We start from the raw sequence: 27,165 nt of genomic DNA on the forward strand, positions 1-27,165 counted from the left end.
GATCTCTGATTCTCCCGGTCAATTTACTTCTATTTGTCCATTTACTTAATCTTTGCGGATGTATGCAAAAGACAGAAACATACTCTCCTTGCATGGGCCGACCTTATCTCCAGCTTTCCCCTTTTATATTCAGTTGACGTTTCGCAGGATAAGTCTTTGAAAAAGAATGACCTCTGATTCTGGCTTTGAATCATCTACTGACACACATGCCTTCCTTTGCCAGCAGTGACCCAGTAATAATGCTCAATGGGCAATTTTCGGTCACACTTTTAGCCTAATTAATTGGCCCTGGGCCATGCGTTTGTGCCAAGATGACATCAATGGTGAATCCAGCCTTATTTGCATTCCCTGCTTACGTGCAATCCTTTTATATCCAATGCTAGCCACCTTCCCGCCGGAAAAAATCCATCTAGAGGTAGTTATTGCACTTTGGAGCTTTTGGTGTGTTTATCCTTTATAAAGGAGCCCTTAATCTGTTAGGAGAGCTCATGTCTTAATGATGTCCCAACCAGGACAAATCCTCTGTTGCCCCTGAACCATTTCCAAGACAAAATAAAAGATCCCGTGAAATATACTCGGAGTCAAGAGTGGATTTCATGTTCTTTATTCAGCTCATAGTGGTGAGGAGGAGTGGAAGTTCCCCTAGAATGTCTGCTTTATATACATTATTTACACAATGGGCCCCACGTGATTGGCTAATTCCGGGATTCTCCTGTAGGCCAATCAGGTCACGGATTCACTTCCATCTGGAGTTGGATTGGGTGGCTCCTGTGGACCAATCAGACTGCTGCAGTCTGGACCCTATTGTTCTAGGACCAATCAGACTGCATTCTGAATCCTATTGTTCTATGACCAATCAGACTGCTGCATTTTGGATCCTATTCAACTCAGTACATAACACCCTGCTTTGAAACATCCACAAAAAAGTTAAACACCAGAACTACAGCAACAGCCAAAGAAGCAACAGTCTATATGTCGAGATAAAACAGTGGTAATGATGTTCATAAATGTGCTTTTCGAAGTTGCATCTGAAAGTCCCCTTTATTTAATTGCTGGACTTAGCAAAACGCCCGCCTACCCATACCTCTTCAGTAAAGCTGGTATCAACACCACAGAACAAAACAAGTTTAGAACTTGTCGAAAGTTATTTTAGTGTGGCAGCTGCCTGCCTTTCCGGACATATATATGAAGATGTTGACCCGTTTATAATCGCTTTTGCTGTTAATTTTAATCAATTTTAAATGTTTTCCATTGTTCTCGATTGATAATTTAACTCAGAGGTTTTTCTGCAATGAAGCAATATATATAGGTTTTGATCAATAAATAAAACAATATTGCAGATCGAGTTCAACAACAGCCTCTCTTTTACTGTCTCCAGTTTTACAAAAAAAAAGCAGCCAAACAATATTTGGGTGAAATAAGCTCTCGCCCATTTCCAGTTGAACAATTTGTGTAGCTGAACCAGTTCATCAGCTGCAGAGTGAACAAGGTGGCAGAAAACAGCCTCCTTCCCCTGAAGTCCTCCCTTGCTCAGTGCAAGTTCAGTCTAAAACTAAAAGGCCATTAAGAAAGGGAGAGCAGGGAGTTGCCCATCAAAAGTTAGCAGCACCTAGACAGCAGCCTGAGCCAGGCACACAGGAGACACTGTCATTTCCACCACGGTGAGATGGGTTGTATTTGTACTTCCATGCTAGTAAAGGTAAAGGTAAAGGGACCCCTGACCATTAGGTCCAGTCGCGGACGACTCTGGGGTTGCAGCGCTCATCTCGCTTTATTGGCCGAGGGAGCCGGCGTACAGCTTCCGGGTCATGTGGCCAGCGTGACTAAGCCGCTTCTGGCGAACCAGAGCAGCACACAGAAACGCCATTTACCTTCCCGCCGGAGTGGTACCTATTTATCTACTTGCACTTTGATGTGCTTTCGAACTGCTAGGTTGGCAGGAGCAGGGACCGAGCAACAGGAGCTCACTCCGTTGTGGGGATTCAAACCACTGACCTTCTGATCAGCAAGCCTAGGCTCTGTTATTGCTAAAGATGCACCTTTATTCATATAAATTGGCACCTACAATATTATGTAATATTCATCCCCATTTTAGGGGGGTGATGCATTCCTCTTTGGGGGGACAACATGTAAGCGCCCATCCTATCTGTGAGTGGACGTGGTTTTGCTTTTCTGAGAAATAACCGGTTGTACAAAATACATCCCAAGCGTAGAGATGTCCATGCAAATGTGAGATTCCCAGCAACTTCCACATTCCTTTGCTCCCGGCAGAAAAGCCTCTCCTGAGATACTCTAGTGGGAGAGAAGCAACATTACTAAGGGACACGGGTGGCGCTGCAGTCTAAACCACTGAGCCTCTTGGGCTTGCTGATCAAAAGGCTGGCGGTTTGAATCCCCGTGACAGAGTGAGCTCCCATTGCTCTGTCCCAACTCCTGCCAGCCTAGCAGTTCAAAAGCACACCAGTGCAAGTAGATAAGTAGGTACCGCTGCGGCAGGAAGGTAAATGGCATTTCCGTGAGCTCTGGTTTCCACCACGGTGTTCCATTGCACCAGAAGTGGTTGAGTCATGCTGGCCACATGAACCGGAAAGCTGTCTGTGGACAAACGCCGGCTCCCTTGGCCTGAAAGCCAGATGAGTGCCGCACCCATAGTTGTCTTTGACTGGACTTAACCGTCCAGGGGTCCTTTACCTTTTCTTTTAACTTTAAAAACTTCAAAAAAGTAAAAGTAAAAAATATAATCATGATCATAAATAATTTGTTTAATTTATTTGATTGTCCAAACTATCTCATGATGGGCATACGTGTTACACTTTGTTTTGATTGAAGTGAAATAAATATAAAAGGGTGGATCCAGACCCAGATAGAGTAGATCCATTGAACTTAATGGGACTTAAGACTAACTTCAGCAAAGTCCTTAACCCTAGAGCTTTTATGAGCCAACAGCAAAGTTTCTGTCGCCTTTGGCTGGACTTTACCGTCCAGGGGTCTTTTAATTGAAATAACTGAAATACTTTTATTGTCACTTGTACAACTTGTACACAGTTAGATTACATGAGCACCCCCCACTCAGCTCTCTTAGTCTTAATTCCCCTCGTTTACTGTCGCACACCCACCACACCCGAAAGTCAGTTGCCCTGTTGTTATTTTTTCATTCAGCAGCCCACGGATAGAAGCTGTTCTTTACCCTGTTGGTGTGACTAATCATGCTTCTATATCTTCTGCCTGAGGGCAGGAGATCAAGAAAGTGCCAGCCAGGGTGTGAATCATCCCTGGGAATTTTCCTCACTCTCCTGAGGCAACGTTCTTCTGCTATTTCATCCAGTGGATTCACGGGACAGCCCAGGATATCTTGTGCTGTATTCACCACCCTCTGTAGGCACTTCCTATCAGATGATGTCAAACCAGCGTACCACACCGTGATGCAGTATGAAAGGACACTTTCTATTGTGGACCGGTAGAAGGAGATGATCAGATGTTGATTGACATTGTTCTTCCGCAAGACTCTGAGTAGATGGAGTACCTTTACCTTTTACCTATATGCAACATTAATAGAGTAGAGACTTTGCTTCACTGAAACATTTTCAGGATGGAAACATTAAAATGCAGAAACAGCAATATTTAAATAAATTTAAATAAATTCATTAAATAAATTAATTGTTGCATAAGGACTGGGGGCTGAATGTGAGGAGGTTATGTTAGGAAAAGCCAGCAAGTGAGTTCAAAGGCCAGAAGTGCCTGGGATAGCTCAGCTGGTAGATGAGACTCTTAATGTCAGGGTCATGGGTCCGAGCCCCATTTAGGCAAAACAAATTTCCTGCATTGTAGGGGATTGGACTAGATGACCCTCGGGGCATAGCTGTCAACTTACAGATTTGAAAATAAAGGATTAGCAGCTTCAAAAATAAGGGATCAGTAGCCAAAACAAGGGATTTTCCAAGCACAGGTATGTTCAACTTCTGAGCCACAGGCAGAAAGCCCAGCCAGAAGCCAAACGAAGCCTCAAGCGGTGGTTCCCACAGTGCAGAAACCCGGCAAAGGGGATGCAGCAAGGAAAACCACTGTCACCTCTCTGCTGGGAAGCACTGAGCAAAGGCAAGTCCCCAGGCAATGCAGCCGATTTGATTGGCACAAGGCATGCAAGCTCCACCCCCTAGTCGTTCTTAGCCTCCTTATTGGGTGAGCAACGCAGCCAAGCAACACAGTTAGAGCCTCCCTCCTCCCTGGCCGGCAGGGAGAGGAGCTGCTTCCTTTGAAACCCGGGAAATTTAAGGGACATCATCAATAAGGGACAGCAGTGGGACATGGCGCTGGGATAAGGGAGTTTCCCGCCAAATAAGGGACTGTTGACAGCTATGCCTCAGGGTCCCTTCAAACTCAACAATTCTATGATAAGTGAGATGTGAACCAGGATTTTTCCTGGGTGTTCATTCATGCCACCACACAACGAGGCATGCTAACATTCGAGCAGCCCAAATGTAGTCCACAACACATACACAGACACTCACTTCTTCCTTTTTAATGAACGGCAGCCACTACCCGACACCAAGACTGGAAACTGCGCAATAACATTTGCATGTCAATAGCTCATACTTGAGCACGTGCACTATAAAACTTTCTTTGCTGAGCAGTCCTCCCCTTAGCCGCTGGATGGCAAAACAAGAGGAAAGCAAAATAGCAAAAACTGTCATTTTAAAGGGAGGATTTGCAATTGCTGCCCTCTGGTGGAGATGATGCAAAATCTAAGGTGCCAAGAACAGGCAATTGCTTCCATGTTTAGCCTTGTTATCCTCCCGGAATATGTCAAACGCCTCCGAGTCACCACCGCATCTTGCATCAATAGTCAATTTTGCACACATCAAATAGGTAATTTGTGGGATTTGCCGGTTCACATTACGGCCACTGCCTTAAACAGCTTCTGAAATGCAAAGGCAAATCTTCTATTATTGGATGATAGGTGGCTCTAAAGGGAAGCACCCTAGAGAGGGCATCATGGAAGCGCGAGCCATTTCCCCCAATAATTATACCAGGGATTCTTGCTCGCTCTTGGTTTTTATCGCTATCAACGCAACAGCCTCCCAAGGGGGACGTGATAAACCAAGATTAACCTCCAGGGAGATACTTTGGTGCTCCAGTTGTCGTCGGGAGACCAGGTTGCATCAGCTCTAGCCAATATGGTCAGGGATGATGGGAGCTGTGGTACAATGAAATGCGGAGGGCATCAAGCTGGCTCCCATACAGCCTCTTTGGCATGGATGGGGCACAAGAAGAAAGGGAGGAGCCAGGCTCTAGGACAGGGGTGAGGGAACTGCCACCCTATGGCCAGTTCCAATCTGCGAAGCCTCCCCATCTGGCCCACTGAGGTTCCAGCCAAGACTCTCTGGAGTCCATCCCTTTGCCACCCATTGCTCCTGGAGAATCAAGAACTTGTGATTGTGCTGGAACCACTAGCTAGGTTTTGGGGCAACTTTCCAAATCACATATGTTTTTCTGCTTTTCCTAGTGTCTCTGAAATATACTCAGAGTTGAGTGTTGATTTCATGTTCTTTATTTCAGCTCATGGCAAACAGTGAATGAGTGCTTTCCCCAAAAACCTCTGGCTATATCTACATTGGGACACGGGTGGCGCTGTGGGTTAAACCGCAGAGCCTAGGACTTGCCGATCAGAAGGTTGGCGGTTCGAATCCCCGCGACAGGGTGAGCTCCCGTTGCTCGGTCCCTGCTCCTGCCAACCTAGCAGTTCGAAAGCACCTCAAAGTGCAAGTAGATAAATAGGTACCGCTCTGGTGGCAACTTAAACGGCGTTTCTGTGCGCTGCTCTGGTTTGCCAGAAGCTGCTTAGTCATGCTGGCCACATGACCCAGAAGCTGTCTGCAGACAAACGCCGGCTCCCTCGGCCAATAAAGCAAGATGAGCGCCACAACCCCAGAGTCGGTCATGACTGGAACTAATGGTCAGGGGTCCCTTTACCTTTATATATACATTATTTACACAATGGGTCCCACGTGATTGGCTGATTCAACTCCCCTCCTGAAGCCTGATTGGACTGTTCCTACAGGCCAATCAGGTTGCTGCCTTCCAGGATCCTACCTGCCTTTTGTTCTAGGATCCAAGCTTAGTACCTAACACTCTCGGAGGTCGTACGCCTTAGAACACCATTCGCTTGAAATCACAAATGAGGACTGTTGCATTCAAGTCCTGCTTACAGACTTCCCATAAGCATCTGGTTGGCCACTGTGAAAAAAGGATGAACTTCTGGCCTAATCCAGGATGTCCTAATTCTGGGCAAAGTGTTAGTTGGATACACTCTACATAAATGCACATATAAAGTGTCCTTTCACGGTATGGTACGCTGGTTAGACATCAACTGATAGGAAGTGCCTACAGAGGGCGGTGAATACAGCACAAGATATTATGGGCTGTCCCGTGAATCCGCTGGATGACATCGCGGAAGAACGTTGCCTCAGGAGAGTGAGGAAAATTCTCAGGGATGATTCACTCTCTGGCCGGCGCTATCTTGATCTCTCGCCCTCGGGCAGAAGATATAGAAGCATGATTAGTCGCACCAACAAGGTAAAGAACAGCTTCTATCCATGGGCTGTTAGGTGGTGAATGAAAAGATAACAACAGGGCGACTGACTTTCGGGTTTGGTGGGTGTGCGTCAGTAAACGAGGGGAATTAAGACTAAGAGAGCTGAGTGGGGAGTGCTTGTGTAATCTCACTGTATTCAAGTTGTACAAGTGACAATAAAGTATGTAAATTTATTTCTACCTTGCTTCAGTCTCCTGGCCCCCAAAGGCTGCCTTGGAATTAGCAAGGAGAAGAATTTTAAACAGTGATCAGGAACGGTTTTTCAGCCTGACGGCAGGTTTCTGGGAGTTTCATAACAGGGGTGGGCAGCGCCAGAGGTAAAACCGGGCACAGCAATTAGTGTAATTTTTTACCTTTGTACAGTAGGCTAATTCACACACAATCTGACACAACCCTTTCCATCCTTCCTACAGGCAAGCCAGAAGCAGGGTCAGAGTTCAATGATGCGCTCCAGCCAGGCAAAAACATTTGAGGGTCACTGAGTGGGGCAAGAGTCTGTCTGGGGACAGGGTGTGACTCCCAGATCTAAGGTTCTCCACCCCAATTTAAAGCCAGCAAACAGCAAGGCTATCACATGAAAACGCCGCCCCGCATCCTCCAGAATTCATGGACACCGCTTGTCAATGCGTAGGCAGCGCATCGTGCGCATTCCTCTGGGGTAAACCCAACCAGCGCGGTCCCAACAGTGTTTACTCCGCGGTCTCTGGCTGACTTCTTAATGGACGCCTCTATCAGCCAAGGCGACACGTAGTGATACGTTCTCCCGAGAAGGCTGTAGGAAACATATCCTGACCTGTCCCCCGCGGCCCAGCTGGTGTCATGCTCGTCAAAGCTTTCCACGTTGCACGCTATTTCGATTTGCCCGTTGTGTGGGAAAGCCATCGACTGCACGCCCTTCAGGCCTCCAGCACTACTGCCCCGGACAGAGCCTGCGATCGCCTTGGCCGTAGTCAAGTCTTGTGTGTCGACAGTCACGTTGCAATTCATCACGTAAGGGCTGGCCCCAACCCCTGAAATGATCAGAAAATGAGCCACCGGTGCGAGTCAGAATTAATGGTTATGTGATGGCCTGGGATTCGGACTCGGAGGCTGAACCTGAGGAATCCTAGCCTGCACAGGAGTCCCCGCCTCCAGAACCAGCTGAGCCGGGGCTGGGGCCTGAGCCTGAAGGGTCCTCACCTGTGCTGGATCCTCAGGTGCAGGCACCAGCTGAGTCTGCTCTGGCTCCTGAGGTGATGGAGGACCCAATGCCTGCAGGTGCTCCACTCTCAGCCCCATCAGAGGAAGCTGAGGTTGCCTCTGGGTCCGGTAACCCTCCAGCCTCTCCTGAGCTGCAGAGGCTCAGGGCAGAGAGGCGGAGGGAACTAAGTTCCTGCAGGAGGAGTGCTCGCCTCCAGGCCAGGAGAGGCAAGTCACCAGAGGATCGGGGCCGCCCTATGCCTTGGGGCAGATAAAAGCCAGTCAGCCCCAGTCCCAGGTTGCGGGAGCAACATTGTTGGTAGCCTGTTCCTGCCTGCACCCTGTCCTGCTCTTCTGCCAGAGTTCCTGACCTCACCCGACTCCCGGCCTTGGACCCCTCTTCAGCTTTGACAGACAGGCTTCATACCTCACCCTTGACCTTGGATGGACTCAGACCTTGCCGCACATTTAACCCTCGGGACCAGCACAGGTTGTTAGGTTGGTTTGGCTTCTGCATCTATTCTCCAGATACGGTCGAGTAGTTTCTAAGCCTCGGAAAAGGACTTTGGCTAATCCTTCATTTATACACCAGGCAATATTCAGTATTCTTTATCAGGAGGCAGAGAGTAGTACAGTCGTACCTTGGTTCTCGAACAGAATGCGTTCCAGGAGTCCATTCAACCCCCAGAACCGCTCAAAAACCAAGACATGGCTTCCGATTGGTCCAAAGCAGGCCTGGTGAGTTTTATGGCCTAGAGAGACTTCCCAGGACTGCAAATAAAGGTCTGAAGGAGGGCATATGCCGCCCCCCCAGGCCCGCAGTTCCCAAGCTTTTACATAAATGCTCTGGAAGAGCATTCCAGGAGAAGGGAAGTTGCAGATCAAAGTCTGTTTCTCACGCTGAGCTACCTCGGTGCAAATAGAAATCAGCCAGTGGCGAATCTAGTAAATAAATCAAAGGTACTGCACTCAAGACCTATTCCCCAGTGAAAAGCAGTTTTATATCTGCCTCTTCGTAAGCAGCGTGAAAGAAGGAAGGGGAGAAACTCCACCTGGGATAAATCATCATTGCAAATTGTTCATGATGAAGAAAAGAGTGTGAAAGTTTAATATTTCTCCGAGGTCTTTTCTTTTCCTTTCCTCCTTGGAGTTCTGACTCATTGTCTTTGTAGTTTATGAGCCAGAGCCTGGATAGAAACAAAGATCTTTACAGCAAACAAACAAACAAAAAAAGAACACAAACCCTCAAGGCCAAATTGTTGAGGTAGAGGGAAAATAAAAACAAATGCACTAATTAACATCTGGTGTGTGTCCCTTTCTCAAACGCAAATGCAGTATGTGTGTGACAGCGCTGGCAATAATAACTGGTTTAAGGATTCTTGCGGCAGAGTGGCAGAGAGATATTTCCAAATTTGTCTGGCAGGGCAAAAAGCCCAGAATCAAGTTTAAGATACTAACTGATGTGAAAGAAAGAGGGGGCTTTGCCCTGCCAGACTTAAGGCTGTATTATGAAGCAGCAGCTTTCTGCTGGCTAAAAGACTGGCTACTTCTGGAGGACACTGATGTATTGGATTTGGAAGGTTTCAACAATGCGTTTGGTTGGCATGCATATCTATGGTATGATAATGCTAAGATTCATAAGGCTTTTAAGAACCATATTGTCAGAAAGGCAGTGTTTAATGTCTGGACAAAATATAAAGACTTATTAATAAAGACTTATTGGAAAATAAAACTCCAAGGTGGCTTTCACCATTGGAAGCTAAGGCCCGAAAAAGACTCAATATGGAGGCCAAATGGCCAAAGTATTGGGAAATATTAGAAAAAGAAGGAGACAATTGGAAATTGCAGAGTCAGGAGAAAATGAAAGATAAAGTGCGAGATTGGTTACACTACGCCCAGATTAAAGAAGTTTTTAAACTTGATAAAAAATTAGGATTCCAGGTGGAAAAATCGAAATTAGAAACGGAATTGCTAGAGCCTAAGACCAAGGTACTTTCAAGAATGTACAACTTGCTGTTAAAATGGAACACACAAGATGAAACGGTTAAATCGGCTATGATAAAGTGGGCACAGGACATAGGGTATAATATTATGTTTGAGGACTGGGAAAAGTTGTGGACTATTGGGTTGAATTTCACTGCATGTAATGCTTTGAAAGAAAATGTAATGAAAATGATATATAGATGGTACATGACCCCAGTCAAACTTGCAAAAATATACCACTTGTCTGATAACAAGTGTTGGAAATGTAAGGAAAATGAAGGAACGTTCTTTCACCTTTGGTGGACCTGTCCTAAGGTGAAGGTCTTCTGGGAAATGATATATAATGAGCTGAAAAAGGTATTTAAGTATACCTTCCTTAAGAAACCAGAGGCCTTCCTTTTGGGTATTGTCGGCCAAGGGGTGTTAAAGAAAGACCAAACTTTTCTCATGTATGCAACTACAGCAGCAAGGATACTTATTGCTAAACACTGGAAAACCCAAGATCTACCCACACTGGAAGAATGGCAGATGCAACTGATGAACTACATGGAACTGGCTGAGATGACTGGCAGAATCCGAGACCTGGGAGAAGAAATCGTTGAAGAGGACTGGAAAAAATTTAAGCTTTATCTGCAAAAATATTGTAAACTGTATGAATGTTAAGCAGGATGCTTGATTTTAGACAAATTGGCACCATCAAAATAGATGAAGTAAATCATGAAGATAATTTAAATATAAGATGAAAAACCTATTTTTTTTAGATAATTATTAGGCTAAATTAAATTTTCTTTTGTAAGGATTGGAATAAACGTATCTAAAATTTGAAATATATTCGAAATTTGACAGTAAGGATGGAGATAAGGGAATAAATTGTTGTTTTAAGTGTATTAAACTAGAACGTAGGAGCAGGAGATGTGAGGAAGTCCAGAAGTGATAAGAAAATATGTGATATGCAATGTTATGTTCATTTTTTTTTACTGTAAATGAAAAATTCTTAATAAATATTTTAAAAAAAAAAGGATTCTTGCGGCAGAATGACGTCTGAAGTAACAGGATTTTTTTTAAAAAAATGGATTATTCAATCAAAGTACATAAGGAGCTTTGTTTTATGCAGAGCGTTTTTTAAGTAGGTTAATTCTAAGTGGGTCAATAGGAGAATAATTACTGTTATTCTCTTGATATCTACCCCCCTCCCCATTCTATATTAATGGATTCTCTTCAATGGATTGTAGCAATGCCTCATCCGTCTTCCTTTCAAAACACGGCACTGGGATAAGGGACTTTCCTGCCAAATAAGGGACAGTTGACAGCTATGACACTCACCTGTCTCTTATCTGCATTCTCTCCCATTCTCAATATTTATATGTAAGCTCCTTGGGGCACAGACCACTAGGGAGTGGGCTATATTCCTCTGTGAAGTCCTAGAAACATTGATTGCCTTGTACCCATGACAAAAAACAGCAACAATGAACACTGCCATCATTTCATACCTGTTAAACCATGTTTTAAGGTAGGCGACAGTCCTATATCAGGGATAACAGTGGCTGTGTTGAAAGCTCTGCGGTTAAACCATCCCAGTTGTTTTCTTCTTTGAACCAGACTTTGCTTCTCTGGGAGATGAGCTTGCCCAAAAAGAAATATGCTGCATTCAGGAACACGGCAGACCAGGGTCTCTGCTATATCTGAGGGAAGAGAGGAACAGAAGGGAAGTACAACAGCTAGAACAGCGGTGGCAGCCTGTGTTGGTTTCTGCTCTCTTCACTGTGCAGCGAAAGGCTTGTCACAAGACAATGTTTACATTCCACAGAGTTACTGCTGGAGTTTTCCCACGGGAAAGGGAAACTGGATGTGACGTACACTGGTTTCCTGTTTTTCACTGTTCTCACACACAGTGTGATTCTCTCTGAGCTTCAGAGGAGAGAGGATGCAGTTTTCTGCTCCGGCAGAGACAAGATGGTTTTCTGTAATCTACCAGCTTTGAAATGTAAATAAAGCAAAGTAAAGTATGTGGCACGTATTCCTCATCATTCCGCTGTGCACTTGGATGCTACAAATCAACATTTTGGTTATGGCCCAGAAGACGCAGTCATTGGAATTCCGGAAAAAGGATCGGAATGCAGAGGGACGGATCGGACGGTATCTGCGCGTCAAGATGATTGATGAGGTATGTGCTACTGCTCCGGGCAGCCTGCCAGCTTCTATTTAATGGCTTTATGGCTGGACTTTGAACTTTTATGTCCGTTTGCCGGCTACAGGCAGCGGCTATGCCTATGCTGGGGAAATCGAAAGTAACTTTTGGGCTGAAGCAGCTGCTGATAACAGTGACGCAGTATGATTTAGGGCAGAGAGAAAGCTGTTTTGAACTTGCCTTTGGAATGAGGCTTGAAGCAGCAGAGATGCAGCTTGTATAAAGCAGCTTGTTTAAAGCAGCAGAGATGATGCAGAAGGCTAATGCCAGAGTCATGATGGCCCTTCAGGATGCTTGTGGGATTCCCAAGCTCAATAAGAAAAATTATACGGACTGGGTTATCTATGCAGAGGCTATTCTGCGGAAAGAGGGTCTGTTTGAAGTTATTACAGACACCCCCCCAGCTCCAGTTACAGATGCATGGAAAGCTAAAGATTCCAAAGCAAGGGGAACTCTTACATTGATAGTATCCCCAGAAGAGCTCTGTCTATTGCGTGATAAGACCTCAGCCAGAGAAATTTGGGACGCTTTGAGGGAGGCATACATGAGGACAGAAGCTGAATCTACTATGCATTATTTTAACAAGCTGCATAATATGATGGCTAGCTGCAAAAGGCTGGCTGATGCAAGTGGAGAATCTGGTGCCAATCAGCCACATGCTCAGCTCAGAGTAGCCTGTGATACTGCCATGATTCAGAATGAAGCAGATTGCCAGGGTGATAGCTGCATGGGAAAGGGGGAGACTTCACAGTCGTCATCCCATAGTGCAGTGGAACCACCAGATGGCGCCAAAGCTTTGAAGGCAGTGAAATGCTACTCCTGTGGACGTCTAGGCCATATGAAGAGGGAATGCAAATATCCCAGGGCCAAGACAGAGCAGCGCAGCGGAAGCTCATCGCGTGGAAAAGGCCAGAGCAAAGGCAAAGGTCCGGTGTCCAGGACAACGCAGCCCAAAGCAATGGTCTCACGTTTCACTCCAAAAGTTGCAGAGGTCCAGAAGACGTCTAGATCTTTCTTCGTTGTTGATTCAGCGGCAACGCATCACATGTGCAACGATAAGCGACTGTTCGTGTCTTTTACACCGCAGGAAGGTGCGATTCACCAGGCGGATGACCACACAATTCCCAGTAAAGGCTACGGAACTGTTGTTCTTCACAGTTTGGACTTATCGATAAAGAATGTACTTTATGTTCCGGATGCCAAACATAATTTGCTCAGCGTTGGACAGCTGAATGAGCGGAACATTGACGTTTCCTTTAAGAACAAAAGGTGCATCATCACAAAGAAAAATGATTATGTATTGTATGCTGAATATGTTGATCGTTTGTATGTTTTGTATTATGATGATGTTGTGCAGGATGACACTTGTTGCATTGCAGGTTCTAACAAATGTTTGCATGCAGAATGCATTCATGATTTTCATCGAAAATTTGGTCATTTGGGTTTTGAGGCAGTATCTAAAATGCCTGCCTTGGTTGAAGGTATGACTATTAAACCCTGCAGGTACCACATGAAGTGCAAGGCATGCGCAGCAAACAAGGTGAAAATGGCTGCGAAAGGTAAGGTGTCTAGTAGGCAAGCTACAGAACCATACCAAATTGTTCATGCTGATTTGGTTGGACCACTAGCGCCCTCTTTGGGAGGAAATAGGTACTTCATGGTTCTCATTGATGCATTTTCCAGGTATATTCATGTGTACAATCTCAAGCAGAAATCAGAGGCTTTTCCTAGGTTCAAGGAATTCTGTGCTTGGTTGGAAAATGTGCATGGTAAGAAGGCAAAAATTCTTTTCACAGATCGCGGGGGGAATTCACTTCTCAGCAGTTTGAGGCTTTTCTGTCTGAGAAAGGAATTCAACACGATTTGTCTAGTCCTCGCTCGCCATGGCAGAATGGACTTGCGGAACGAGCAAATCAGACATTGCTTCAAGGGTTAAAAACCTTGCTGCATGATGCAAATCTTCCAGAGAGTTATTGGGCCGAAGCTCTCTCATGTTTCACTTACAGTTATAATCGCAGGTTATCTTCAGCGATTGGTTGTACCCCCTATGAGAAGATGTTTGGCAAAAAGCCATACATCAAACACATGAAAATTTTTGGTTCTGACATGTGGGTTCACTCACCACAAAACTCCAAGTTAGACAAGCGTGGTTTGCATGGTATCTTTCTAGGTTATGAGAAAGGTTCTTACAGAATAAGGATGACTGACTCTAAGACCATTAAGCTCACAAGAAGTGTTGAGTACAATGCCAAGTGGGGGGAGAATGTGGGAATTTTCCAATGTTATCCTGATGACAGTGATGAGACTGAGGATAGTCAAAAGCAACCACAACAACCCACACCCACTGATGAAAGTACTGATTCTGAGTCTGAAACTGAATCAGGTGATTCAGAGGATTTCAAGAGTGCGAAAGCCTCTATGCGACCCTCTGAAAGCTCTGATCAAGAATTGGAGGAACCATTGTTCACAATAGGTCGCTTTTCTCCTAAGAAGGAAGAGGAGAGTGTTGAAGACCTAAGGCTAATTCGCAGGTCACAAAGAGCCACAAAAGGCAGACCTCCAAAGAGATTTGCTGATGAGTTTGCTAAGATAGCAGTAACAGCTGTTAAAAGCTCCAAGAAGGTATTTGAACCTTCAAGTTTCCAAGAAATCCAGGATTTGGATTCAAAGGAAGCTGAGCCATGGTTAAATGCCATGAAGGCTGAGCTTGATTCCTTGGAAAGGAACAAAACATGGGAACTTGTTCCAGTAGTTCCAGGAATGAAACTGCTTGGAAGCAAATGGGTCTTCAAAGCGAAGACTGATCAAAATGGCAAGATAGTCAGACACAAAGCCAGATTGGTAGCCAGAGGTTTTGCACAGGTACCAGGTGAAGACTATCACGAGACCTACTCACCCACAGTGAGGTATGAGAGCATTAGGCTTATGCTCAAGCTAGCTGCAGAGGAGAATCTACACATTAGTCACCATGATGTGAATACAGCTTTTCTGTACGGATCTCTAGATGAATCACTTTATATGCTTCCACCTGATGGCGTACAGGTAAAACAGGGATTTGTTTGTGCTCTGAAAAAATCCCTTTATGGTCTCAAACAAAGTGCACGATGTTGGCACACAAAACTCACTGAGGTATTGTTTTCTCTAGGTTTTAAGCAAGGGAAAGCTGATCCATGTGTATTTGTCAAAGAGGAGGGGCAAAAGAAACTGTATTGTTTGTTTTATGTTGATGATCTTTTATTCTTTTGGAAAGATGTCACAATGTACAATAACGCCCTAGCTCAACTGAAGGAACACTTTGACATGAAAGATCTTGGTGAGGTAAACAACTACCTATCTCTGGAAATAGAGAGAGATCAAGATGGTAACATTCTAGTACACCAGTCACGGAAAATTGCTGATGTGTTAGGCAAACTAAACCTGATGGATGCTAACCCTGTAGACACACCGATGACAACAGGTTATCAGGTAGATGACACTGAAGAAGCATTTTCTGACACTACACTGTACAGAAGTGTGCTAGGCAAGCTAAACTTCATTGCCAGATGTTCAAGACCAGACATTGCTGTTAGCTGTAATTTGCTAAGCAGACAAGTCAACAATCCTACTGTTAAGGATTGGAAAGCTCTGAAACGTATAGCGCGGTATTTGAAAGGCACTATGCATTACAGGCTGAGATTTAACAATCAGAAGTCTGGTGGTCTTGAGATATTTGCAGATGCAAGTTTTGGAAGTGACACTACAGACAGGAAAAGCACGTCTGGAGTTTGCTACATGTACAATCAGGGTCTATTTGATTGGTCATGCAAGAAGCAAACAACAGTTAGCTTAAGTACTTGTGAAGCTGAACTGAATGCACTGTCTTATTCACTTAAGGATTGTGAATGGTTGTTACAATTGTGCAAAGACATGAAAATTCCTGTCAAATGTCCAATCCAGGTTTACCAGGACAACAAAGCATGTTTGGCTTTGCTGAATTCTGAGGGTTGTAAGCAAAGCACGAAGCACTTGCAATTGAAGTTGCAACATGCTAGGGAACGTATTCAGAAGGGACTCGTAACGGTGTCCTATATGCCAGGTAATGAAATTCCTGCTGATGTATTGTCCAAGATTGTATCAAGGGATCAACACTGTACCTATGTGCAGAAGTTGGGTTTGTACTGATATTGTACGAACACGCTGCCCAGTGGTGTTCACAGAAAGGGGGAGGATGTTGGTTTCTGCTCTCTTCACTGTGCAGCGAAAGGCTTGTCACAAGACAATGTTTACATTCCACAGAGTTACTGCTGGAGTTTTCCCACGGGAAAGGGAAACTGGATGTGACGTACACTGGTTTCCTGTTTTTCACTGTTCTCACACACAGTGTGATTCTCTCTGAGCTTCAGAGGAGAGAGGATGCAGTTTTCTGCTCCGGCAGAGACAAGATGGTTTTCTGTAATCTACCAGCTTTGAAATGTAAATAAAGCAAAGTAAAGTATGTGGCACGTATTCCTCATCATTCCGCTGTGCACTTGGATGCTACAAATCAACAGCCTGTGGGGGCCAGAGGGTACTCTGGAATTTTGAAGGAGTGATGTGGGTGCAATCACAAAATGGCTGCCGTGGGAACATGATGGAACACAAAATGGCGGTCAAGGGGATGCGGTGTAGCACAAAACTGATGCTACATCTATAAAAAAAAACAGAAAAAAAGAGACAGGATGAGCAGGTCTGGGCATGCCCCACTCTAGCGGACAGGGGCAGGGAAGCACCTCTCCTCTGTTCAGAATGGAAGAGGCAGCGATGATTGTCCAATCCTGGCCTCCAACGAAACATGGGCAGGTTTGAGGAGGCATGTTCAATGTAGTTGAGGCCCTTGCCAGCGCCAACAAAAAATGAGCAGGAAAAGCAAAGAGTCTGTTGCGCATTGTGGGTTTTGGAGGGAATCATTACTGGCATTTTTCGCAAGTGCCAGAGGAGGCAGTGTCAGGCATATGGGCACCATGCTGGTAACCCCGAGTGAGAAGAAACACAACAAGAAAGACTAAGAGAGCAGCTAGGCTGTAGACTGGGGCTGCCTACTTTATACATATAATGCCACTTTTGAAAAAACTGCAGTGGCTACAAATTTGCCATCAAGCCAAGTTCAAAGGTTCTTGTGTCAACCTAAGAAACCCTAAACAACATGAGAACTGGGTACCTGAAGGAAGATGGTGGCCTAGCTGGTGGCCTGCTGAGATCTATCTTGCAAAAGAAGAGGCTCGTATCCTTAGGCGCCAGGCAAAAACATTCCTCTTCTTCCAGGACTTTAGCTAATGAAATGATCAACGGCCTTTTAAACGGACCTTTAAATATGGGGTTACTGTTTCTGTTTGTTATCATGGTATGTAATTTTGTGTTGTCCCTGTGATCCTTGGATGAAGGGCGGTATAGAAAACAAACAAACAACCAGAGGAAAAGCCTTTTCCATTATGGCACCCAGTATGTGAGGGACGTGGGTGGTGCTGTGGGTTAAGCTACAGAGCCTAGGACTTGCCAATCAGAAGGTCGGCGGTTCGAATCCCCGTGACGGGGTGAGCTCCCGTTGCTCGGTCCCTGCTCCTGCCAACCTAGCAGTTCGAAAGCACACCAGTGCAAGTAGATAAATAGGTACCACTCCAGCAGGAAGGTAAACGGCATTTCCGTGCACTGCTCTGGTTCGCCAGAAGCGGCTTAGTCATGCTGGCCACATGACCCGGAAGCTGTCTGCGGACAAACGCCGGCTCCCTCGGCCAATAAAGCGAGATGAGCGCCGCAACCCCAGAGTCAGTCGCGACTGGACCTAATGGTCAGGGGTCCCTTTACCTTTTTAGCCAGTATGTGGGCACCCTCATCTCCCTTCAAAAATAAGGCAAGTTCTGCCTTTTTGTTATATGATTTGATGCATGATAAGAACATTTCTAATGCACCCAGGCATATGCTAGTTATTAATGCAGAGCTTTTAGTAGAATTGGCTGCTTTTACTGTGATGGCTGTATTTTAACACATTGTTTTTAACATATATATACATATATTTGTACTGCTGTGAACCTCCCTGGTGTTTCTTGCGAAGGGTGGGATTTTAATGTGGTAAACAAACACACAAGCAGGCAACAGATCTGAGAAAGTGTGAAAATGTGAGCAAGGTGGCAATTGGTTATCTAAAATGCTGTGCTGTCATTCGAGTTGTAAACTGTACAACCATGCTTTGGAGTATACATTAAACAGCTGCACTAAACGGTTCAGAATGGGGTTAGCCAACGCCGTCCTCTCCACTTGTTGTTAGACTTCCCATCACCACTGACGATGGGTCATGCTGGCTGGAGTTGGCGGGAGTTTGAATCCTAAGAACATTTGCAGAGTGCCACCTCGCCCTACCCCTAATAATAATATTAATAAATAATCATAATTTATTATTTATACCCCGCCCATCTGGCTGAGTTTCCCCAGCCACTCTGGGCGGCTTCCAATCAAGTGTTAAAAACAATACAGCATTAAATATTAAAAACTTCCCTAAACAGGGCTGCCTTCAGATGTCTTTTAAAGAAAAGATACAGTGGTGCCTCGCAAGACGAAATTAATCTGTTCCGTGAGGCTCTTCATATAGCGGCTTTTTCGTCTTGTGAAGCAAGCCCATTGACAGCTTAGCGGATTAGCGCTATTAGCAGTTTAGCGGCTTTTAGCGGATCAGCTGATAAGCGGCTTAGGGCTTAGGAAAAGGGGGGGGGGGGGGAAACCCTGCAGGAACTCGCAAGACATTTTCGTCTTGCGAAGCAAGCCCATAGGGAAATTTGTTTTGCGAAGCGCCTCCAAAACGGAAAACCCTTTCGTCTAGCGGGTTTTCCATCTTGCGAGGCGTTCGTCTTGCGGGGCACCACTGTAGCTGCTTATTTCCTTCACATCTGAAGGGAGGGCATTCCACAGGGCGGGCACCACTACCAAGAAGGCCCTCTGTCTGGTTCCCTGTAACCTCACTTCTCGCAATGAGGGAACCGCCAGAAGGCCCTCAGAACTGGACCTCATTGGGGGCTGAACGATGGGGGTGGAGACACTCCTTCAGGTATACAGGACGGAGACTGTTTAGGGCTTTAAAGGTCAGCACCAACACTTTGAAGTGTGCTCGGAAACGTACTGGGAGCCAATGCAGATCTCTCAGGACTGGTGTTATGTGGTCTTGGCGGCCACTCCCAGTCACCAGTCTAGCTGCCGCTTTCTGGATTAATTGCAGTTTCCGGGTCACCTTCAAAAGTAGCCCCACATAGAGCGCATTGCAGTAGTCCAAGCAGGAGATAACTAGAGCATGCACCACTCTGGCAAGACAGTCTGCTGGCAGGTAGGGTCTCAGCCTGCGTACCAGGTGGAGCTGATAGACAGCTTCCCTGGACACAGAATTAACCTGCGCCTCCATGGACAGCTGTGAGTCCAAAATGACTCTCAGGTTGCGCACCTGGTCCTTCAGGGGCACAGTTACCCCAGTTAATTTAGAGAGATGCCTCTGCTTTGACAGAGGAACAATCCAACATCCATCAGTGACTACATTAAGGATCCTTGGGTCAGATCTTGTGCAGCCAAGATGGGGCCCTCCAGTTGTTGCTAGACTACAACTCTCATCATCCCTGACCAAAGGCCATGCTGGCTGGGGAGGATGGGAACTGGAGTCCAACCAACCACATATTGAGGTCTCGACACTGACTACCCCTCCCTGTGCTGGATGTTCAGGTTCTGCTTACTTCGAGCCACTGTTCCGCACTCTTCCACATCGACACCCGACAACGGGTAAATGGGCACCAGGTCTACTGCGCCAAGGCAAGGGTGGATTCCAGAATGTTCCGCCATATCTATTGAAGCAAAAGCCTCCACACAGGCAGCAACAACAGACCTGCCTAACAAAACACAAAGAGGGTGAAAGAAACTTTATCAAACCCATTATTAACTAAATCTGAAAAGGAAAACTAAATCTTAGCCACTCTTGCCCCAAATGTGTTTTAATTTAAAACATTCACACACAAAGAAAGAGCATAGACAAACTCCCTCCCGCCCCTTGCGACTGTTTCTAGCGACAGTGATAAGATAACCCCTCTTTCTCATTTACACAAAGCACTAATTTTGGGAGAAATGTGAAGCTCTTACGACTCTTATAAATCTACCCACCTTGAAGCAGGGTTCTTAACAATACTCCTGGTGGCCTGAGTGAGAACTTCAATACATAACACTTATTATATGCAACAAACACACTTTTAAAATATACTAACAAAATAACCCACTTGGTATCTTGGAGGGTTTGCTATTGAATCACAATCTATAAGGGTGTATTTTTTTAGTGAAGTGCTGAACACAACCGTGTTAATTATGGCCACCTGACATCCTCCTGCTAACTTTGTCTGACAAGACTGCTTTTGATTCACTTTGTAAACATCCCTACAGAACGTCCTTAGCAGAAAAGATAAGAAAGAATATTTTATTCTGCTCCTCCTCCACCACACAGCCTGAATTCAAAAGTAAGCTTTGCTGCAGTCCAAACACAAATTACCTGGGAATAAGTTCCCATTGAATTCAATAGAATTTAATTCTGAGTAGACATGGTTAGGAGTGTGATGTTAATTGGGGAACTGGCTCTTGTAAACCAGTGTTGAAGGGAAAATCTACACAACACATCCCTCTCAAATCTAGCTGAATGTTATTTATTTTCCAAAATGGTTAAGAGAGCTTCCAGACAAGAGCTTCTTGTCACAAACAATCAGTCACACCATAATTTTCTGTGTTTGTGATTTTCGTGCAACCATCCACCAAGGGGATTAAAATGTCACCCTTTTTTGGAAATATGTGCCTTTGTGTTGGTACTTGGTATTTATATAATTTTTCAGCTGAGGATTTTTTTTAAAGTCCTCATTTATCAAGGAAGCTAAACACCAGAGCATGTTTTCTGAGAGAAACAATGCGTTTTAAAATGTACTGTTTTACTCTCAGGCAAACATGTATACAACTGCAAACTTTGCATTCAAAAACACAACATTCAAAGGCTAATAATAATAATAATAATAATAATAATAATAATAATAATAATAATGTGAGCTGGGATATTTTAATAAATGTGTTTAAAACTTACCCAGTCTGTCAACTGGAGCTGCAATAGTTATGACGGACCTGTTATAGTCATAGTCAGAAAATATATTAAGCACAGTTGCAGGGAGATGCTCCTGGCCTACGGGGAGGGAAAAAATGGAACAATTCTTGTGGTTCAGACAACAAATAAAGGCTTCCAATTTAGCTTAAGCACATGCTATGTTTTGAAGAGGTACATTCTGATCCTAAATCCATTGAGTGCAAAATAAGTTCTATCAAGCTAAATGGAGCATACATCGGTGCAAGAATGATAGATTAGAAAAATATTGAACAGTTTTGCTCAATGCAATCTGTGGCCTTAAAGATATTGATCCCATCAGCTACAGTCAGTATGGCCAGTGGCCAGAGAAGATGGGAATTGTAGTCTAGTGTTATGTACTGAGTTGAACAGAATCCAAAATGCAGCAGTCTGATTGGTCCTAGAACAATAGGATCCAAAATGCAGCAGTCTGATTGGTCCTAGAACAACAGGATTCAGAATGCAGCAGTCTGATTGGTCCTAGAACAATGCAGCAGTATGATTGGTCTGCAGGAGCCACCCAATCCAGCTCCAGATGGAAGTGAAACCACAACCTGATTGGCCTACAGGAGAATTCTGGAATTAGCCAATCACGTGCAGCCCATTGTGTAAACAATGCATATAAAGCGGATACTTTGGGGAAACATATTCCTCCTCACCACTATGAGCTGAATAAAGAGCATGAAATCCACTCCTGACTCTGAGTATATTTCATCTAGCAACATGTGGGGGGCAACAGGTTCCCCACCCCTGTCTGAGAGAGTACAGATAGGCAACACAATCCAGGGCTTGTCATTATGAAAACCATACTGGCTGAAATTCCCAATTCTTGGCAACTTCATTAATGGGCGAGGGCTGGTCCTCTTCTGCATCTGTTTGCCCTAAGTTTGTTCACACAATGAACTTAGCCTGAAAGAGATGCCAAGATAAAAAACTCTTACAAGTACACAAACAAAAACGCCACCCCGAAGTTTTAGAATGTGTTAGTCAGTGATTCACAGATCAATGGGCTTCTTTTGTGCAAACACAGCTCATGCAAACTATATCCAAAAACTTCACAAAGGCTGCCATTTGGAAGGACTTCAGAAATGCATGGCTGACCAAACCATAGCTATCATAAAAAGGACTCAAGAGTGTTGTTTAGTCTCAGCTCCTGCCCTGAGGCAGGACTTTCTATACATACTTCACACACACACCCCCAACATACGGCTTCAGAGCTTCACGAACATCAACGTCAATGTTTGGTTGGGTTGGTGAGAACAGAAAGCTTGAAAGCTCAACTAATGTTTTCTCATCAAAGCTTCATTTGTGCCAGGGGGCTTAGATACACCATCGGTTTCCAGGACGACGGCTAATATTGGAATATGTACATTCAAGTGCCTCTGAGAAGGTGCAGAGTGCAATTTTCTTACCGAATCAACAACCCTGAAGTAGCAGGTAATGGGAAAGACTGAGACCCTAGGGAGCCACTGATAGCCAGAGCAGATAATGCTGGACTACAAGGACAGATAAGTCGGACGTGGTATAAGGAAGGTTTTAAAAATTATTTTGATCTCCCCCAGTTAAACAACCATTCAATGGAAAATCATAATAAATAAATAAATAAATAAATAAATAAATAAATAATAAACACACTTGCATTGATCATAATCATAGAATTGTAGAGTTGAAAGGGACCCTGAGGCTCATCTAGTCCACCCCCCCTGCAATGCAGAAATGTGTAGTTGTCCCATACAGGGATCGAACCTGCAACCTTGGCATTATCAGTACCATGCTCTAAGCAGCTGAGCTGTGCTTCTGGTACAATGGAGAAAGAGGCTTTGGCATGACCTACTGTATTTTTTGCTCTATAAGACGCACTTTTCCCCTCCTAAAAAGTAAGGGGAAATGTTTGTGCGTCTTATGGAGTGAATGCAGGCAGGAGGCTATGCTCAGTGCTCCCTTTAAAGAGCCGCACACACGCTCTTTAAAGGGAGTGCGACTCTTAGGGGAGCCTTCTTCCCGCTGCCCAGGAGAGGGTGCACGCGGCTATCCCATAAGCCAGAACAGCAAGAGGCTATCCCAGAAGCCAGATCCCTCTTGCTGTTCTGGCTTCTGGGATTCAGAATACTTTTTTTCTTGTTTTCCTCCTCCAAAAACTAGGTGCATCTTATGGTCTGGTGCGTCTTATAGAGCAAAAAATACGGCAGTTATTCACTCCAGCTAACTGACGTCTGCCCTTTTCTGTCAATACACAGTTATGGATCTATCCTAAGTACTTTTGGCATTCAGGTATGACTGCATGGAGGGGCTCCCATGAAAGAACAGGTCACACCCAGTCAGCATCAGTCTGAAGGGGATCCTGCTCACATAAGACTCCCTCCACCATCAGGGTTTGCATCCCAGGGCAGGCTGTCCTGTTGTCAGGGACTGGGCAGAGGAGGAATGGTGGAGACCCCCTCCCCAACCTGACCCTTCCAGAGAAGAAGGAGACAGTTCAGAATTATAACAGGGGTTTGAGGGAGGTCACAGCTCAGAGGCAGGTGAGGGGGAAAGCTGGAAAATAATGGGAGAGGAGGGAAAAGAAGGAAGAGAAAGCACCAGAGGGCCAACAACTGATGGACACAGTGTCTTTAGAAAGCATTCCAGACACCACCCCTATCCCAGAATCCGGTGATCCTTGAAAGTAGGAGAGCAAAGGGCTCAGAGCGCCCTCAGCACCACCTGTAGGGGAGGTGACAATGACGAATGAGGAAGTGGGAGAAAAGAAGTGTGGAGAGTCACTCGGGACAATGCCATTATCCCAAGAGGCTGTGTTCCAAGCCTCTCTCTGTAAATAAGGCCAGTGTGGTGTAGTGGTTAAGAGCAGTAAACTCGTAATCTGGTGAACCAGGTTCGATTCCCTGCTTCTCCACATGCAGCTGCTGGGTGACCTTGGGCAAGTCACATTTCTTTGAAGTCTCTCAGCCTCACTCACCTCACAGAGTGTTTGTTGTGGGGGAGGAGGGGAAAAGGAGATTGTTAGCCGCTTTGAGACTCCCTAGGGTAGTGATAAAGCAGGATATCAAATCCAAATCCAAACTCTAAATACTGAATAAAAAGCAGATGGTAAGAACTTTTCCTTGTCTTGTACGTTCCTGGAAACCAGACATGGGAGCTGACTACTGCCGCCTGACACCTATATGCACTCTCTGCCCTGGCATTGGTCCCCTTCAAACAAACATTGGCCGCACATCGGACAGAGGCCTACGCACATGAAGATGTATAGGGCTCCTTCCACAGGCAATACCGAGGGCGGGGCTAGCCAAGTGCATTCCACAGGGCTCCTCCACACCACTATAGGAAAGGCCTTATCTCTTGTTTCAACCAACTAGACAAACTTATTCCACACATGCTTAAGTTCCAAAGAGGAGTTCAGTGGAATTCTAAGCAAACGTGCCTAGAACTGGGTTGCAGATGTTTTAATTTTGGCTAGACCAGGTATATTTGGAGTAAGGTAAAGGTAAAGGAAAGGGACACGGGTGGCACTGTGGGTTAAACCACAGAGCCTAGGACTTGCCAATCAGAAGGTCAGCGGTTCAAATCCCCACGACGGGGTGAGCTCCCGTTGCTCGGTCCCTGCTCCTGCCCACCTAGCAGTTTGAAAGCACATCAGAGTGCAAGTAGATAAATAGGTACCACTCTGGCGGGAAGGTAAACGGTGTTTCCGTGTGCTGCTCTGGTTCGCCAGAAGCGGCTTAGTCATGCTGGCCACATGACCCGGAAGCTGTACGCCACCTCCCTCGACCAATAAAGCGAGATGAGCACCGCAACCCCAGAGTCGACCACGACTGGACCTAGTGGTCAGGAGTCCCTTTACCTTTACCCTTTAAGTGCAGGATGGTGACATTAATATGCAACCTGAGGGTTTAAAAGCATTTTCACGTTTGAGATATCCTAAACAGAAAAAAAATATATGCTTGAGATATTCTAAAACGAGAAATTATAAAGAAAGTGCATATTAGGTCCTCACTTTATTGGCCAAGGGAGCTGGCGTTTGTCCACAGACAGCTTCCAGGTCATGTGACCGAGCAACGGGAGCTCACCCCGTCGCGGGGATTCGAACCACCGACCTTCTGATCGGCAAGTCCTAGACTCTGTGGTTTAACCCACAGCGCCACCCGCGTCCCATATTTGGAGTAGATCCACATTATTCTTACCATTATCCTCACAAACCGCAGCTCTTGCTACTTTCTCAACAATGTCCGTTCTTCTTCCTTCTGAAATGTTTAGTAAACAAGCAGCCAGACGCAAGCCAGTTCTGCCAGAAGTCATTTTCGCCCCTGTAATAAAAGGATACTCCCTAATTCCAACATAACAGGCAAGGTACCGGTAGCATTCTCCAATGGTGATGTCAAAGTGTTCCTTCTCTCTCAACAGGAGGAACCGCTTCCAGTCACTTCATGATATCCCTTAGCCCAGGACAAAATCCCTACATGAAAGCATTTGTTTCCATGCTGACATTCACACGAATCTTGTGGATGCAAATCATAGCATATGACACCGCCATGTAGGTCTCTGGCTGTTTTTGGACTACAACTCCCATCATCCCTACCTAGCAAGCCCAGTGGTCAGGGATGATGGGAAATGTAGTCCAGAAGCAGCCAGAGATCAAAGGTTGGGAAAACACTGTTATATGGCTTTAAATCCCTGTCTCTCTGTGCATTGGGAAGCTAAAATTGGACACCCTTTCTGGGGAGTACATATACAGACATGGACATGTGTAAGTAACAATGTCATAAATTACGATCTGCACCATGCAATTCTGCCTAGCAAGCCCATCTTGACCAAGTTATGAAATTCTTCACATTGTTATAGATTAAATGCCAAATTTAGGTTGCAATCTAGATGCTTCCAGACGATTGTTTAAAAATTGGGTCGGTGGATGTTTTTTGCTGCACCCACATGACACCACTGACATTAAAATGACAGCTTGTATTCCCCCCCACACACACACACATTTAACACAGATTCACTCTTTCTCATGGAAATCAAATAATTGTTTTCTCTTTTTTGATACCAATTACCCTTTTATCTCAGTGCCCTGTACTAAATCCCTATATAAGGGAATAGGCTCCACTGAACAATGTGTGCCTTACTTTTTGAGTAGACTTGTAGAGGATTGCACTGATTGTTTTCGCTTTTAAAGCATATTTTGCTCGAAATGATTTCAGTATAAGGAAGAAAACAATGAGACTTTTGTTAAAGTACTTCTATCTTATTTGATCGCGGCATGTATGATCGGGTAAAATTATACAGCAAACCCAAGCTGGGGGGGGGGGGGGGCTGCCGCACGAATCCCCAAAATTAAGACAGAACTATATCTAGACTAACTGGTGGTCTACTTACAATGATGGAAACAAGCCTGGTCGGCTAGCAGCGCAGGTTCAGGGTATTTTGCTATTAACCAATACTAGTTATCTCTGGTTTGCAGCATCCGACCAGACAGCAACTGCGCCAAAATCTGTAAAGCGCGGAGGCAAAACAAAGCTAAGACTTCCAACAACAGGAACTTTTTCTTTCTTTCTGTGACTGTCCCTCCCAGACTGCAAACGCCACGTGAGTTTTAGTGCTTTGCTGGGAGCCTCTTCCGGGAAACTGGCGTGTGACTATTTTCACACTGCTGTTGGTGCGGAAGGAGTGCGGGATTTGTCCTCCCCTCGCTCCTCCCGGGAAATGCATCGCTCCGTGGATTCATTTCGCGCTGAGATTTGAATCGCTCTGCAGATTCCTCTGCAAGGAAAGGCTGGTTACAGGAAAGAGCTCGGAGAGGCCAGCTTTGTTCCTCTTCCTCTGCAAAGTCTGCTTTCGCGCAATCTTGTGTTGGTTTGTTTTTTATATTGGATTGGCACTGGCGAGGTAGCATCGCCTACCTTACCAAGGGTGTAGCGGCGGGGGGGGGGGAAGCAGCTGCCGCCCCCCAAAATACAGTAAACAAATAAAAAATAGAAGTAGAAATTGCAGAAAGGTTTTGACAGATTGGTTCCGTGCACTTGGGGTCAAAAGGAAATAATTTAAAACATTTCATCCCGAATCTGCTAGACAGAGCCAGACAGAGGGTGGTGGCAT

The 27,165-nt window shown here is 45.2% G+C and overlaps 1 protein-coding gene across 1 annotated transcript; it reads right to left on the reverse strand.

Moving 5' to 3' along the window:
* Nucleotides 1–1,341: 1,341 nt before the first annotated feature.
* FTCDNL1 (formiminotransferase cyclodeaminase N-terminal like) lies at nt 1,342–26,699 on the reverse strand. The gene is made up of 6 exons (XM_079982448.1): nt 26,446–26,699; nt 25,257–25,379; nt 21,043–21,138; nt 19,667–19,819; nt 11,245–11,436; nt 1,342–7,602 (listed from the first exon to the last, which is right to left on the reverse strand). The coding sequence occupies exons 2-6, from the start codon at nt 25,369–25,371 to the stop codon at nt 7,163–7,165; spliced, it is 996 nt and encodes a 331-aa protein (XP_079838574.1). The 5' UTR covers nt 25,372–25,379; nt 26,446–26,699; the 3' UTR covers nt 1,342–7,162.
* Nucleotides 26,700–27,165: the final 466 nt, after the last annotated feature.

This window comes from Podarcis cretensis (genome assembly GCF_951804945.1).
Source record: "Podarcis cretensis genome assembly, chromosome: 1".
Classification (NCBI taxonomy): Eukaryota; Metazoa; Chordata; class Lepidosauria; order Squamata; family Lacertidae; genus Podarcis; species Podarcis cretensis.

What these genes read in the sequence shown, in the direction of transcription:
- FTCDNL1 (XM_079982448.1), bottom strand. Translation starts at nt 25,371, where the DNA reads ATGACTTCTGGCAGAACTGGCTTGCGTCTGGCTGCTTGTTTACTAAAC. An exon ending in AGCTCCAGTTGACAGACTGG is followed by an intron (nt 19,820 to 21,042) that starts GTAAGTTTTAAA and finishes GTGTTTTGTTAG; the next exon opens with GCAGGTCTGTTGTTGCTGCC. An exon ending in GTGCGGAACAGTGGCTCGAA is followed by an intron (nt 11,437 to 19,666) that starts GTAAGCAGAACC and finishes CTCTTCCCTCAG; the next exon opens with ATATAGCAGAGACCCTGGTC.